The sequence below is a fragment of the Olea europaea genome, unplaced genomic scaffold (genome assembly GCF_002742605.1).
Source record: "Olea europaea var. sylvestris unplaced genomic scaffold, O_europaea_v1 scaffold1901, whole genome shotgun sequence".
Lineage (NCBI taxonomy): Eukaryota > Viridiplantae > Streptophyta > Magnoliopsida > Lamiales > Oleaceae > Olea > Olea europaea.
The window spans coordinates 22,823-40,172 of record NW_019236818.1 but is presented as its reverse complement, the minus strand read 5'-3'; the positions used below and the strand labels follow the sequence as shown (position 1 = coordinate 40,172).

Genomic DNA, 17,350 nt, shown 5'->3' with positions numbered 1-17,350 from the left:
ACAAGTTTTTTTGACACTTGAATTGTTGTCATGTGTCAATTGGATGGGTAAACATTTTAAAATTTAAATTGTCTAGTTGGGTAAGGTCACGTGGCAAAGTGTAAACTGAAGTGTGTACACTATAGTGTACATGTCACATGGTTCTTACTGATGGAAGTTTACTATTTGTACACTGATTTTTGACTCATTTTTTTACACTTGCATTGTTGTCAAGGGCAATTGGATGGGAATACTATTTGAAATTTAAACTGTCTAATAGGGTAATGTCACTTCACAAAGTGTAAACTAAAGTGTATGCCGTAGTGTACATGTAGCATGGTTCTCACCAATTGAACTTTGCTATTTGTACACTGATTTTTGACACGTTGTGTGACAGTTGAGTTGTTGCCAAGTGTTAATCTGATGGGAAAATAGTTTGAAATTTAAACTGTCTAACAAGATAATGTCACGTGGTAAAGTATAAACTAAAGTGTACACCATAGTGTACTTGTCGCAAGGTTCTTACCGAATTAACTTTGCTATTTGTACACAGATTTTTGATACGTTGTTTGACACTTGCATTATTGCCAAGTGTCAATTGGATGAGAAAACTATTTGAAGTTTAAATTGTCCGACAGGGTAATATCACGTGGAAAAGTGTAAACTAAAGTGTGCACCACCGATTGAGCATTGCTATTTGTACACTAATTTTTGACATGTTATTTGACACTCGCATTGTTGTCAATTGTCAATTGGATGGGAAAACTATTTGAAATTTAAGCTGTCCAATAGGGTAATGTCATGTGACAAAGTGTAAACTAAAGTATACACCATAGTGCATATGTAGCAAAGTTCTTACCGATTGAAGTTTGCAAATTGTGCACTAATTTTTGACATGATGTTTGACACTTACATTGTTGTCAAGTGTCAATTGGATTGGAAACCTTTTTGAAATTCATACTATCCAACAGGGTAATGTAACGTGGCAAAGTGTAAACTGAAGTGTACACCATAACGTACATGTAGCAAGGTTCTTACCGATTGAAGTTTGCTATTTGTGCACTGATTTTTGACACATTGTTTAACACTCGCATTGTTATCAAGTGTCAATTGGACGAGAATACTGTTTGAAATTTAAGCTGTCCAACAGGGTAATGTCACATGGAAAAGTGTAAATTAAAGCGTACCCCATAACGTACATGTAGCAAGGTCCTTACCGATTGAACTTTGCTATTTGTACACTATTTTTGACACGTTGTTTGACACTCGTATTGTTGTCAAGTGTCAATTGGATAGGAATAGAGTTCGAAACTTAAACTGTCCAACAAGGCAATGTCACGTGGCAAAGTGTAAACTAAAGCGTACACCACAGTGTACTTGTAGTAGGGTTCTTACCGATTGAACTTTGCTATTCGTACACTAATTTTTGACACTTGCATTATGGTCAAGTGTCAATTGGATGGGAAAACTATTTGAAATTTTAACTGTCTTGCTGGGTAAGGTCACGTGGCAAAGTATGAACTAAAATGTGTACACCATAGTGTATATGTAACATGGTTCTTACCGATTGAAGTTTTCCATTTGTACACTGATTTTTGACTCATTTTTTGACACTTGCATTGTTGTCAAGGGTCAATTGGATGGGAAAACAGTTTGAAATTTAAACTATCTAATAGGGTAATGTCACTTGCCAAAGTGTGAACTAAAGTGTATGCCATAGTGTACTTGTAGCATGGTTCTTACCGATCGAACTTTGCTATTTGTACACCAATTTTTGACACATTATGTGATGCTTACATTGTTTTCAAGTGTCAATTAGATGGAAAAACTGTTTGAAATTTCAACTATCCCACAGGGTAATTTTACGTGGCAAAGTGTAAACTAAAGTATACACCATAGTGTACTTGTAGCAGGGTTCGTATGGATTGAACTTTGCTACTTGTACATTGATTTTTAACAGGTTGTTCGACACTTGCATTATTGTCAAGTGTCAATTGGATGGGAAAACTGTTTGAAATTTGAACTGTCTAGTAGGATAATGTCACGTGGCAAAGTGTAAACTAAAGCGTGTACACCATAGTGTACATGTAACATGGTTCTTACCGATTGATGTTTGCTATTTGTACACTGATTTTTGACACATTACTTAACACTTGCATTGTTGCCAAGTGTCAATTAAATGGCAAAACTGTTCGAAATTTAAACTGTCCAACACGGTAATGTTACGTGGCAAACTGTAAATTAAAGTGTACATCGTAGTGTACTTTTAGTAAGGTTCTTACAACTTTAACTTTGCTATTTGTACACTAATTTTTGACACGTTGTCCGACACTTGCATTTCTTGTCAAGTGTCAATTGGATGGCAAAACTGTTTGAAACTTAAACTATCCAACATGGTAATGTCACGTGGCAAAGTATAAACTAAAGTGTACACAATAGTGTACTTGTAGCCGGGTTCTTGCCGATTGAACTTTGCTATTTGTACACTGATTTTCGACAAGTTGTTTGACACTTGCATTATTGTCGAGTGTCAATTGGATGAGAAACTATTTGAAAATTTAAACTATCCAGCAGGGTAATGTCATGTGGCAAAGTGTAAACTAAAGTGTATACACCATAGTGTACATGTAGGAAGGTTCTTGCCGATTGAACTTTGCTGTTTGTACACTGATTTTTGACACGTTGTTTGACACTTGCATTATTGTCAAGGGTTAATTGGATGGGAAAACTGTTTGAAATTCAAACTATTCAAAAGGGTAATGTCACGTGGCAAAGTGTAAACTAAAGTGTACACCTTAGTGTATATGCAGCAAGGTTCTTACTGATTGAACTTTGCTATTTGTGCACTAATTTTTAACACGATGTTTGACACTTGCATTGTTGTCAAGTGTCAATTGGATTGGAAAAATTTTTGAAATTTAAACTATCCCATAGGGTAATGTCACGTGGCAAAGTGCAAACTCAAGTGTACATGATAGTGTATTTGTGGCAAGGTTCTTACCGATTGAACTTTGATATTTGTGTACTGATTTTTGACACATTGTTTGACACTTACATTGTTGTCAAGTGTCAGTTGGATGGGAAAACTATTTAAAAGATAAATCGTCCAATAGGGGAATGTCACGTGACAATGTAAACTAAAATGCACACCACAGTGTACCTGTCGCAAGGTTCTTACCGATTGAACTTTGCTATTTGTACACTAATTTTTGACACGTCATTTGATACTTGCATTATTATCAAGTGTGAATTTGATGGAAAACTATTTGGAAGTTATACTGTCCAGTAGGGTAATGTTACGTGGCAAAGTGTAAACTAAAGTGTGTACAACATAGTTTACATGTAGCAAGGTTCTTACCGATTGAACTTTGCAATTTGTACACTGATTTTTGACATGTTCTTTGACACTTGCATTATTTTCAAGTATCAATTGGATGGGAAAACTTTTTGAAATTTTAGCTGTCCAACAGGGTAATGTCACGTGGCAAAGAGTAAATTAAAGCGTACACTATAGTGTAAATTCCTTACCGATTGAACTTTACTATTTGTACACTGATTTTTGGAACATTATTTGACAGTTGCGTTGTTTTCAAGTGTCAATTGGATGGGAAAATCGGTTGAAATTTAAACTATCCAACAGGGTAATGTCACATGGCAAAGTGTAAACTAAAGTGCGAACCGTAGTGTACATGTAGCAAGGTTCTTACCGATTGAACTTTGCCATTTGTGCACTGATTTTTGACACGTTGTTTGACACTTACATCGTTGTCAAGTGACAATTGGATGGAAAATTTGTTTGAAACTTAAACGTCCAACAATGTAATGTCACGTGGCAAAGTGTAAACTAAAGTGTACACCATAGTGTACTTGTAGTAAGGTTCTTATCGATTGAACTTTGCTACTTGTACACTAATTTTTGACAGGTTGTATGACTCTTGCATTTTTTGTCAAGTGTCAATTGGATGGGAAAACTGTTTGAAATTTGAACTGTCTAGCAGAGTAATGTGTAAACTAAAGCGTGTACACCATAGTGTACATGTATTCTTACCGATTGAAGCTTGCTATTTGTACATTGATTTTTGACACATTGTTTGACACTTGTATTGATGTCATGTGTCAATTAAATGGTGAAACTGTTTGAAATTTAAACTGTCCAACAGGGTAATATTACGTGGCAAAGTGTAAACTAAAGTGTACATTGTAGTGTACTTCTAGCAAGGTTCTTACCACTTTAACTTTGCAATTTGTTCACTAATTTTAAAAACGTTGTCTGACACTTGCATTGTTGACAAGTTTCAATTGGAAGAAAAAACTGTTTGAAATTTACACTATCCAACAAGGTAATGTCATGTGGCAAAGTGTAAACTAAAGTATACACCATAGTGTACATGTTGCAAGGTTCTTACCGATTGAACTTTGCTACTTTTACACTGATTTTTGAGACGTTGTTTGACACTTACATTGTTGTCGAGTGTCAAATGGATGGGAATACTATTTGAAATTTACGATGTCCAACTGGGTAATGTTACGTGGCAAAGTGTAAATTAAAGCGTATACCATAACGTAGATGTAGCAAGGTCCTTACCGATTGAACTTTGCTATTTGTACGCTGATTTTTTTTACATTGTTTGACACTTGCATTCTTGTCAAGTGTCAATTGGATGGCAAAGTTATTTGAAACTTAAACTGTCCAACATGGTAATATCACGTGGCAAAGTGTAAACTAAGGTGTACACCATTGTGTACATATAGAAAGGTTCTTACGGATTGAACTTTGCTATTTGTACACTAATTTTGACATGTTGTTCGACACTTGCACTGTTGTCAAGTATCAATTGGATGGGAAAATTGTTTAAAATTTAAACTGTCCAATAGGATAATGTGACGTGGCAAAGTGTAAACTAAAGTGTACACCATAGTGTACATGTAACAAGGTTCTTACCGATTGAGCTTTGCTACTTGTACACTGATTTTTGACACGTTGTTTGACACTTGTACTGTTGTCAAGTGTCAATTGGATGGCAAAACTATTTGAAACTTAAACTGTCAAACATGGTAATGTCATGTGGCAAAGTGTAAACTAAAGTGTATACCATAGTGTGCTTGTAGCAGGGTTTTTATCGATTGAATTTTGCTATTTGCATACTGATTTTTAACACTTTGTTTGACACTTGCATTGTTGTCAAGTGTCAAATGGATGGAAAAACTATTTGAAATTTAAACTGTCTAGCAAGGTAATGTCACGTGGCAAAGTGTAAACTAAAGTGTGTACACCATAGTGTACATGTAACATGGTTCTTACCGATTGAAGTTTGCTATTTGTACACTGATTTTTAACACGTTGTTTGACACTTGCACTATTGTGAAGTGTCAATTGGATGGGAAAATTATTTGAAATTTACACAGTCCGGTAAGGTAATGTCACGTGGCAAAGTGTAAACTAAAGTGTGTACATCATAGTGTACATGTAGCAAAGTTCTTACCGATTTTGCACACTATTTTTTGTTACGTTGTTTGACACTTGCATTATTGTCAAGTGTCAATTAGATGGAAAAATGTTTGACATTTAAACTATCCAACAGGGTAATGTCACTTGTCAAAGTGTAAACTAAAGTGTACACCATAGTGTATATGTGGCAAGGTTCTTACCGATTGAACTTTCCTATTTGTGCATTGATTTTTGACACGATGTTTGACACTTACATTATTGTCAAGTGTCAATTGGATTGGAATTTTTTTGGAAATTTAAACAATCAAATAGGGTAAAGTCACGTGGCGAAGTGTAAACTAACATGTACACCATAGTGTACATGTAGCATGGTTCTTACCGATTCAACTTTACTATTTGTGCACAGATTTTCGACGAATTGTTTGACACTTGCATCGTTTGCAAGTGCCAATTGGACGGGAAAACTGTTTGATATTAAAACTATACAACTGGGTAATGTCATGTGGCAAAGTGTAAACTAAAGTGTACACCATAGTGTACATGTCGCAAGTTTCTTATCGATTGAATTTTGCTATGTGTACCCTAATTTTTGACACGTTGTTAGACACTTGAATTGTTCTCAAGTGTCATTTTGATAGAAAAACTGATTGAAATTTAAACTATCCAAGAGGGTAATATCACGTGGCAAAGTGTAAACTAAAGTGTACACCATAGTGTACATGTCGTGTCGCAAGGTTCTTTCTGATTGAGCATAGTTATTTGTACACTGATTTTAGACACGTTGTTTGACACTTACAATGTTGTCAAGTGTCAACTGGATTGGAAAACTCTTTTAAATTTAAACTATCCAACAGGTTAATGTCACGTGACAAAGTGTAAACTAAAGTGTATATGTAGCAAGGTTCTTACTGATTCAACTTTATTATTTGTACACAGATTTTCAACAAATTGTTTGAAACTAGCATTGTTGGTAAGTGTCAATTAGATGGGAAAACTGTTTGAGATTTAAACTGTCCATCAGGGTAATGTCACGTGACAAAGTTTTAACCAAAGTGTACTCCATAGTTTACATGTTGCAAGGTTCTTATCGATTGAACTTTGTTATTTGTACAGTAATTTTTGACGCGTTGTTTGACACTTGTATTGTTGTCAGTGTCAATTAGATGGGAAAACTATTTTAAATTTAAATTGTCCAATAGGGTAATGTCACGTGACAAAGTGTAAACTAAAGTGTAGACCATAGTGTATATGTAGCAAGGTTCTTACCGATTGAACTTTGCTATTTGTGCACTGATCTTTGACAAGTTGTTTGACACTTGCATCGTTGTCAAGTGACAATTGGATGGGAAAATTGTTTCAAACTTAAACTGTCCAACAGTGTAATGTCACGTGGTAAATTTTAAACTAAAGTGTACGCCATAGTGTACTTGTAGTAGGGTTCTTATCGATTGAACTTTGCTACTTTTACACTAATTTTTGACAGGTTGTATGACTCTTGCATTTTTTGTCAAGTGTCAATTGGACGGGAAAACTGTTTGAAATTTGAACTGTCTAGCAGAGTAATGTGTAAACTAAAGCGTGTACACCACAGTGTACATGTATTCTTACAGATTGAAGTTTGCTATTTGTACATTAATTTTTGACACATTGTTTGACACTTGCATTGTTGTCATGTGTCAACTAAATGGTGAAACTGTTTGAAATTTAAACTGTCCAACAGGGTAATGTTACGTGGCAAAGTGTAAACTAAAGTGTACATTATAGTGTACTTCTAGCAAGGTTCTTACCACTTTAACTTTGCTATTTGTACACTAATTCTTGACACGTTGTCCGACACTTGTACTGTTGTCAAGTGTCAATTGGATGGGAAAATTGTTTGAAATTTAAACTATCCAACAGGGTAATGTCATGTGGCAAAGTGTAAACTAAAGTATACACCATAGTGTACATGTTGCAAGGTTCTTACCTATTGAGCTTTGCTACTCGTACATTGATTTTTGAGACGTTGTTTGACACTTACATTGTTGTCGAGTGTCAAATGGATGGGATTACTATTTGAAATTTACAATGTCCAACTTGGTAATGTCATGTGGCAAAGTGTAAATTAAAGCGTACACCATAACGTAGATGTAGCAAGGTCCTTACCGATTGAACTTTGCTATTTGTACACTGATTTTTTTACGTTGTTTGACACTTGCATTCTTGTCAAGTGTCAATTGGATGGCAAAATTATTTGAAACTTAAACTGTCCAACATGATAATGTCACATGGCAAAGTGTAAACTAAGGTGTACACCACAGTGTACATGTAGAAAGGTTCTTACGGATTGAACTTTGCTATTTGTACACCGATTTTGACATGTTGTTCAACACTTGCATTGTTGTCAAGTATCAATTAAATGGGAAAACTGTTTGAAATTTAAGCTGTCCAATAGGATAATGTGACGTGGCAAAAAGTAAACTAAAGTGTACACCATAGTGTACACGTAGCAAGGTTCTTATCGATTGAACTTTGCTACTTGTACACTGATTTTTGACACGTTGTTTGACACTTGCACTCTTGTCAAGTGTCAATTGGATGGTAAAACTATTTGAAACTTAAACTGTTCAACATGGTAATGTCACGTGGCAAGTGTAAACTAAAGTGTACACCATAATGTACTTGTAGTAGGGTTTTTACCGATTGAACTTTGCTATTTGTATACTGATTTTTGATACTTTGTTTGACACTTGCATTGTTGTCAACTGTCAATTGGATGGAAAAACTATTTGAAATTTAAACTGTCTAGCAAGGTAATGTCACGTGGCAAAGTGTAAACTAAAGTGTGTACACCATAGTGTACATGTAACATGGTTCTTACCGATTGAAGTTTGATATTTGTACACTGATTGTTGACACGTTGTTTAACACGTGCATTGTTGTGAAGTGTCAATTGGATGGGGAAATTGTTTGAAATTTACACGGTCCAGCCAGGTAATGTCACGTGGCAAAGTGTAAACTAAAGTGTGTACATCATAGAGTACATGTAGCAAAGTTCTTACCGATTTTGCACACTATTTTTTGACACGTTGTTTGACACTTGCATTGTTGTCAAGTGTCAATTAGATGGAAAAATGTTTGACATTTAAACTATCCAACAGGGTAATGTCACTTGTCAAAGTGTAAACTAAAGTGTACACCATAGTGTATATGTATCAAGGTTCTTATCGATTGAACTTTCCTATTTGTGCATTGATTTTTGACACGATGTTTGACACTTACATTATTGTCAAGTGTCAGTTGGACTGAAATTTTTTTTGAAATTTAAACTATCCAATAGGGTAATGTCACGTGGCAAAGTGGGAACTAACGTGTACACCATAGTGTATATGTAGCATGGTTCTTACCGATTCAACTTTACTATTTGTGCACAGATTTTCGACGAATTGTCTGACACTTGCATTATTTACAAGTGTCAATTGGATAGGAAAACTATTTGATATTTAAACTATACAACTGGGTAATGTCACGTGGCAAAGTGTAAACTAAAGTGTACACCATAGTGTACATGTCGCAAGGTTCTTATCGATTGAATTTTGCTATGTGTACCCTAATTTTTGACACGTTGTTAGACACTTGAATTGTTCTCAAGTGTCAATTGGATGGGAAAACTGTTTGAAATTTAAACAATCCAAGAGGGTAATGTCTCGTGGCAAAGTGTAAACTAAAGTGTACACCATAGTGTACATGTCGCAAGATTCTTTCTGATTGAATATAGTTATTTGTACACTAATTTTAGACACGTTGTTTGACACTCGCAATGTTGTCAAGTGTCAACTGGATTGGAAAACTATTTTAAATTTAAACTATCCAACAAGTTAACGTCACGTGGCAAAGTGTAAACTAAAGTATACACCATAGTGTACATGTAGCAAGGTTCTTATCGATTCAACTTTATTATTTGTGCATAGATTTTCAACAAATTGTTTGAAACCAGCATTGTTGGCAAGTGTAAATTGGATGGGAAAACTGTTTGAGATTTAAACTGTCCATCAGGGTAATGTCATGTGACAAAGTATAAACCAAAGTGTAATCCCATAGTTTACATGTTGTAAGGTTCTTATCGATCGAACTTTGCTATTTGTACACTGATTTTTGACACGTTGTTTGACACTTGCATTGTTGTCAGTGTCAATTGGATGGAAAAACTGTTTGAAATTTAAACTATCCAACAGGGTAATGTCACATGGCAAACTGTAAACTAAAGTGTAGACCATAGTGTATATGTAGCAAGGTTCTTACTGATTGAATTTTGCTATTTGTGCACTAATTTTTGACAGTTGTTTGACACTTGCATCGTTGTCAAGTGACAATTGGATGGGAAAATTGTTTGAAATTTAAACTATCCAACAGGGTAATGTCACGTGGCAAAGTGTAAACTAAAGTGTAAACCATAGTGTATATGTAGCAAGGCTCTTACCAATTGAACTTTACTATTTGTGCATTGATTTTTGACACGATGTTTGACACTTACATTGTTGTCAAGTGTCAATTGGATTGGAAAATTTTTTGAAATTTAAACTATCTAATAGGGTAATGTCACGTGGCAAAGTGTAAATTGAAGTGTACACCACAGTGTATATGTAGCAAGGTTCTTACCGATTGAACTTTCATATTTGTGTACTGATTTTTGACACGTTGTTTGACACTTGCATTGTTGTCAAGTGTCGATTGGATGGAAAACTGTTTGAAATACAAACTATCCAACAGGGTAATATCACATAACATTATAAACTAAAATGTACACCGTGGTGGACATGTATCAAGGTTCTTATCGATTGAACTTTGCTACTTATACACTAATTTTGACACGTTGTTTGACACTTGCATTGCTATCGAGTGTCAAATGGATGGGAATACCATTTGAAATTTACGATGTCTAACAAGGTAATGTCACGTAGTAAAGTGTAAATTAAAGCGTACACCATAACGTTGATGTAGCAAGGTCCTTACCGATTGAACTTTGCTATTTGTACATCGATTTTTTTCACGTTGTTTGACACTTGCATTCTTGTCAAGTGTCAATTGGATGGCAAAACAATTTGAAACTTAAACTGTCCAACATGGTAATGTCATGTGGTAAAGTGTAAACTAAGGTGTACACCATAGTGTACATGTAGAAAGGTTCTTATGGATTGAACTTTGCTATTTGTACACTAATTTTTGACATGTTGTTTGACACTTTTATTGTTGTCAAGTGTCACTTGGATGGGAAAACTATTTGAAATTTAAACTGTCCAATAGGGTAATGTGACGTGGCAAAGTGTAAACTAAAGTGTACACTATAGGGTACATGTAGCAAAGTTCTTACCGATTGAACTTTGATACTTGTACGCTGATTTTTGACACGTTGTTTGACACTTGCACTCTTGTCAAGTGTCAGTTGGATGGCAAAACTATTTGAAACTTAAACTGTCCAACATGCTAATGTCACGTGGCAAAGTGTAAACTAAAGTGTACACCATATTGTACTTGTAGTAGGGTTTTTACCGATTGAACTTTGCTATTTGTACACTAATTTTTGACCCTTGCATTGTTGTCAAGTGTCAAATGGATGGGAAAACTGTTTGAAATTTAAACTGTCTAGCAAGGTAATGTAACGTGATAAAGTGTAAACTAAAGTGTGTACACCATAGTGTACATGTAACATGGTTCTTACCGATTGAAGCTTGCTATTCGTACACTGATTTTTGACACATTGTTTGACACGTGCACTATTGTGAAATGTCAATTAGATGGGAAAATTGTTTGAAATTTACGCAGTCCAGGAAGGTAATGTCACATGGCAAAGTGTAAACTAAAGTGTGTGCATCATAGAGTACATGTAGCAAGGTTCTTACCGATTGAACTTTTCTAATTGTACACTATTTTTTGACATGTTGTTTGACACTTGCATTGTTGTCAAGTGTCAATTAGATGGGAAAGCTATTTGAAATTTAAACTATCCAATAGGGTAATGTCACGTGGCAAAGTATAAACTAAAGTGTACACCGTAGTGTATATGTGGCAAGGTTCTTACCGATTGAACTTTGCTATTTGTGCATTGATTTTTGACACAATGTTTAACACTTACGTTGTTGTCAAGTGTCAATTGGATTGGATAAAATTTTGAAATTTAAACCATCCAATAGGGTAATATCACGTGGAAAAGTGTAAATTAACGTGTACACCATAGTGTACATGTGTAAGGTTCTTATCGATTCAACTTTACTATTTGTGCGTAGATTTTCGACAAATTGTTTGACACTTGCATTGTTGGCAAGTGTCAATTGGACGGGAAAACTGTTTGATATTTAAACTATACAACTGGGTAATGTCATGTGGCAAAGTGTAAGCTAAAGTGTACACCATAGTGTACATGTCGCAAGGTTTTTATCGATTGAACTTTACTATTTGTACCCTAATTTTTGACACGTTCTTAGACACTTGAATTGTTCTCTAGTGTCAATTGGATAAGAAAACTGTTTGAAATTTAAACTATCCAAGAAGGTAATGTCACGCGGTAAAGTGTAAACTAAAGTGTACACCATAGTGTACATGACGTAAGGTTCTTACTGATTGAACATAGCTATTTGTACACTAATTTTAGACACGTTGTTTGACACTTGTATTGATGTCAAGTGTCAACTCGATTGGGAAACTATTTTAAATTTAAACTATCCAACAAGGTAATGTTATGTGGTAAAGTGTAAACTAAAGTGTAGACCATAGTGTACATGCAGCAAGGTTCTTATTGATTCAACTTTACTATTTGTGCACAGATTTTCAACAAATTGTTTGAAACTTGCATTATTGGCAAGTGTCAATTGGAAGGGAAAACTGTTTTAGATTTAAACTATCCATCAGGGTAATGTCACGTGACAAAGTGTACTCCATAGTTTACATATCGCAAGGTCTTTTCGATTTAACTTTGCCGTTTGTACACTGATTTTTGACACGTTGTTTGACACTTGCATTGTTGTCAAGTGTCAATTGGTTGGGAAAACTGTTTGAAATTTAAACTGTCTAATAGGTAATGTCATGTGGGAAAGTGTAAAATAAAGTGTAGGCCATAGTGTATATGTAGCAAGCTTCTTACCGATTGAACTTTGCTATTTGTGCACTGATTTTTGATATGTTGTTTGACACTTACATTGTTGTCAAGTGTCAATTTGATGGGAAAACTGTTTGAAATTTAAACTATCCAACAGTGTAATGTCACGTGGCAAAGTGTAAACTAAAGTGTAAACCATAGTATATATGTAGCAAGGTTCTTACCGATTGAACTTGCTATTTGTGCATTGACTTTTGACACGATGTTTGACACTTACATTATTGTCAAGTGTCAATTAGATTGGAAATTTTTTTGAAATTTAAACTATCCAATAGGGTAATGTCACTTTCATCGTTTTTTGACACTTTAATTGTTGTCCAGGGTCAATTTGTAATGCCCCAACCCCTAGTGGATCGGAAACGCTATTTACTTTACTTAGTTTAACCGGTGGTTTAGTAACAAATGTATACGTTTTAGCGGAAGCTTACATCTTCGGATAATAATTTAAATAACAATACTTCAAATACTATAAACAAAAACACTGAATCATTTTTCAAAACAACAAAATGTAATTTATTTGAAGAAAACATAACTTGTTCTCGCATTCTGCGTTATTCAAAACTTTAAAGAAATAACATTGGAAAACATTTCATAAAAATAAATCCAAATCACTTATTCACCAAATTTCCATGGGCTCGTTGCATCACTCTCCATCTTCTCCTTCATCTATGCCCGAGGTAAAATTCCTTCAATCTGTAGAGATGGGATTAAACCCGTGAGTTGAAAAACTCAATAGGTGTCATAGGTGCATTCGTGATCAAGCCACACATTTCAAAACATTAATTTTATAACTTTTCATACATGCCGTACTCGGAGGCACCATTTGACATGAAGGGGTATGCTGTACCCGAGGGCACCATTTGACATACGAACATTTCTTCAACATAGAGGAGTATGCTGTACCAGAGTACCATTTGACATAAAAACATTAACATAGAGGGATATACCGTACCGGAGTACCATTTGACATACAAACATTAACATAAATCGAAACTTATAACTTAACACGATTAAACACATTGCACCTCTACCTACCTTGATTGATGCTTTTGAAACTTTGAAAACTTGGATTGAAAACTTCGATGAAATTTGGACGTTGAAAGAAATGCACTCCTTGGATGTTTGAAAACTGTAGAGAATTGATGCTTGAAAACACTTCTTAAACGTCTAGGAAAAATAGTTTTCCTCCCTCTCTTTCTCTCTTTGAAAGTCTTTCTTTACGTTCTGAAGCAATTCTAACTGGATGAATATTTTTTTCATTCAAAGGAAATGCCTCAAAAGCGCAATCACAGCAGTGCACCAAATCCCAATATGAACTTAGGTAGTGGCAATGCTAATGCTAGTTCTAGTGGTGGCGAAGTTAATGTAGCAAACTTTGCATGAGAACTGCTTGCCGTAATGCGGGAGTTGGGACAGCAACAACGGCCACCATCTTTGACTGGGCAACGAACCCCGAATCAACAAGTACCAACTGATCATCAGGAGCCTAACCAACCAGCTATTCAACTTCAAATAGTAACTAGCCCAAGGGATCGAACTACAATGATAGAGCAATTTCGTAAAATGAACCCTCCATCATTCGAGGGGAGTATGGATCCCTTAGCAGTTGAAGACTGGTTACGAGAACTAGAACGTATCTTTAAATTTATAGGATGCGAAGATGATGAGAAAGTAACATTCTCAGTGTTTATGTTGAAAAAGGGGACTAGCCATTGGTGGGACATGACTACTAGGTCATTAACACCTGCTGAAGAACATGCTATAACTTGGGCGAGGTTTAAGGAACTCATAGAAGAGAAATTCTTCCCGACAGCCGTGAAAGATCAAAAGGAGATGGAGCTCCTTAGACTCCAGCAGGGAACCATGACCCTCGTGGAATATGAACGCAAATTCGAGGGATTATCAAGGTTTGCTCCACATCTAGTGGATACGGAGGAAAAGCGGGCTAGAAGGTTCGAACGCGGGCTTCAACCTTATATTCGTGATATAGTGTCAGTTCTCGAGCTGAGCACTTATCGAGAAGTCCTGAAGCGAGCCCAGACTATTTCTTATCAAAGAACTCAAAACGTTGGAAGTTCTAACCAAGTTCAAAATTTCTCCGGTAAGAGGAAGTGAAACTTTGATAGATAGAGTAACGGTAAAGCAAAAGGGAATAATGCACCAAAGAAAGGAAAGACGGAGATAGTTGGAGTTGGTAGTGATAAATGTTGTCCTAAGTGCGATAGACCTCACAAAGGAGAATGCTTATTGGGAAAGAATATTTGTTTCAAGTGTGGAAAATCAAGACATTTCGTTAAAGAATGTCCCCAGAATTATACACAGAAGGCTGGAGATGACACAAAAGGAAAAGCAAGAGTTTTCTCCTTATCCAGGCAAGAAGTAGAGCGAGACCCTAATGTCCTCGCAGGTATTATCTCTGTTTCCAATATGCCTGCATTTGTACTTATAGATTCTGGAGCTACACATTCGTTCATTTCTTCTTCATTTGTTGCAAAGTCTAAAGTAGAATGTGAATCCCTTCTGTATACCTTAGAAATCTCTCTTCCATCTGGAAAGATATTTGTTGCTGACCAAATAGCCAGAAATCTTAAGATGGAAATTGATGGTAGAGGTATAGCAGTAGATCTAATTCTATTAACGATAAAAGACTTTGATGTTATCCTTGGTATGGACTGGTTGTCTAAAAACTATGCAACTATTCATTGTACCGAGATAATGGTGGTTTTTCGAAGATCGGGCGAGAAAGAGTTTCATTTTGTGGGAACTGAGGCAAAGACCTTATCTCGTATAGTGTCAACAACTCAGGTTGAAGGGACGCCGAGAAAAGAATTAGGTCAGAGATTTCTAGTAATGATGACCAACATCAAACAAGATAAGTTGTCAGTTGAGGATGTTCAAATAGTTCGACACTATAAAGATGTTTTTCCAGAAGACCTTCTAGGTGTACCACCAGATAGGTAAGTAGAGTTTACCATCGATTTGCTACCAGGATAAGCACCTATTTCAAAGGCTCCATATCGTATGGCACCGTTGGAACTGCAAGAGTTGAAGGTACAGTTGAAGGAGCTTCTTGATAAGGGTTTCATTAGACCAAGTGTATCACCTTGGGTACACCTATACTATTCGTGAAAAAGAAGGATGGAACCATGAGGTTGTGCATTGACTATCGAGAATTGAATAGCCTCACTATCAAAAACAAATATCCACTTTCAAGGATAGAAGATTTGTTTGACCAACTTAAGGGGGCTACAGTATTGTCAAAGATCGATCTAAGATCAGGATATCATCAATTGAAAATTAGGCCAGACGATATCCCTAAGACGGCTTTTAGGATGCTTTATGGGCATTATGAATTTTTAGTGATGCCTTTCGGATTAACTAATGCCCCGGCAATATTTATGGATCTAATGAACAGAGTATTTCACGAATACTTAGATCAATTTGTCATAGTTTTTATTGATAACATCTTAATCTATTCAAAGAGTAGTGAGGAGCATGAGAAACATCTCACGATTGTCTTGGAAACTCTAAGAAAAGAGAAACTTTATGCCAAATTCAAGAAATGTGAATTCTGGTTGGATAAAATAGGCTTTCTGGGGCACGTAATCATGGCCCAAGGAATTGAAGTAGACCCAGCTAAAGTAGAAGCAGTAAATAATTGGGTAAGACCCACCAATGTTAGAGAAATACGCAGCTTCTTGGGATTGGCTGGTTACTATAGAAGATTTATCGAGAGATTTTCTAAAATAGCAGGACCATTGACCCATTTGACTCGTAAAGGGATAAAATTTCAATGGACAGAGAAATGTGAACAGAGCTTCCAAGAGCTGAAGCGAAGATTAGTCACAGCTCCAGTGTTAACAATACCAGACGGACCAGAAGGATTCGTTATATACAGTGATGCTTCGAAACAAGGCATAGGGTGTGTTCTGATGCAGAAAGGAAAGGTGATAGCCTACGCTTCCAGACAATTGAAACAACACGAACAAAACTACCCAACACATGATCTAGAATTGGCTGCGGTAGTTCATGCCCTTAAGATATGGCATCATTACTTATATGGAAGTAAGTGTGACATTTATACCGATCATAAGAGTTTGAAGTACTTTTTCACCCAAAAGGAATTAAATATGAGGCAGAGGAGATGGGTAGAGCTAGCTGGTAAAGCTAATGTAGTAGCAGATGCGCTTAGCAGGAAGGCGGTTGGACAATTAGCAGTGCTAATCACCATACAGGACCAGTTGTTGAAGGATTTCGAAAACTTACATCTGGAAGTAATTGCTCCACCAACCCAAACTATCACCAGGATAGCGGCTCTAATGATTCGACCAACACTTATAGATCGAATAAGAGTAGCACAAGATGGTGACTCTTTCCTGCAAAAGATTAAGTCTAAAGTTGGTACTAGCAAGAGAAAGGGTTTTGAATGAGGCAGTGATAAAGCCTTACTCTTTAAGGGAAGGTTGTGTGTGGCGAAAGATGACGGATTGAGGAAAGAAATTCTTGAAGAAGCACACTTAACTCCATATACTGCCCATCCAGGAGGTACAAAAATGTATCGTGATCTAAGGAGTATGTTTTGGTGGAGGAATATGAAACAGTGCATAGGTCTTTTTATCAAGAGGTGTATGACTTGTCAACAAGCAAAAGCTGAACATCAAAGGTCATCTGGATTGTTGGAACCATTAACGATTCCACAATGGAAATGGGAGCATATAACTATGGATTTTGTTATGGGTTTTCCAAAATCAGCTAGGGGAAATGATCCTATGTGGGTTATAGTGGATCGG

At 35.9% G+C, this 17,350-nt stretch overlaps 1 protein-coding gene across 1 annotated transcript; it reads left to right on the top strand.

Moving 5' to 3' along the window:
- Window positions 1-13,958: 13,958 nt before the first annotated feature.
- LOC111378931 lies at window positions 13,959-16,834 on the top strand (the record flags this gene model as incomplete). Its single annotated transcript, XM_023002224.1, has 6 exons — window positions 13,959-14,176; window positions 14,294-14,582; window positions 14,691-14,967; window positions 15,094-15,171; window positions 15,840-16,075; window positions 16,700-16,834. Coding segments are annotated over exons 1-6 (1,233 nt in total), but the record flags the coding sequence as incomplete, so codon positions are not given.
- Between the last annotated feature and the right edge of the window lie 516 nt (window positions 16,835-17,350).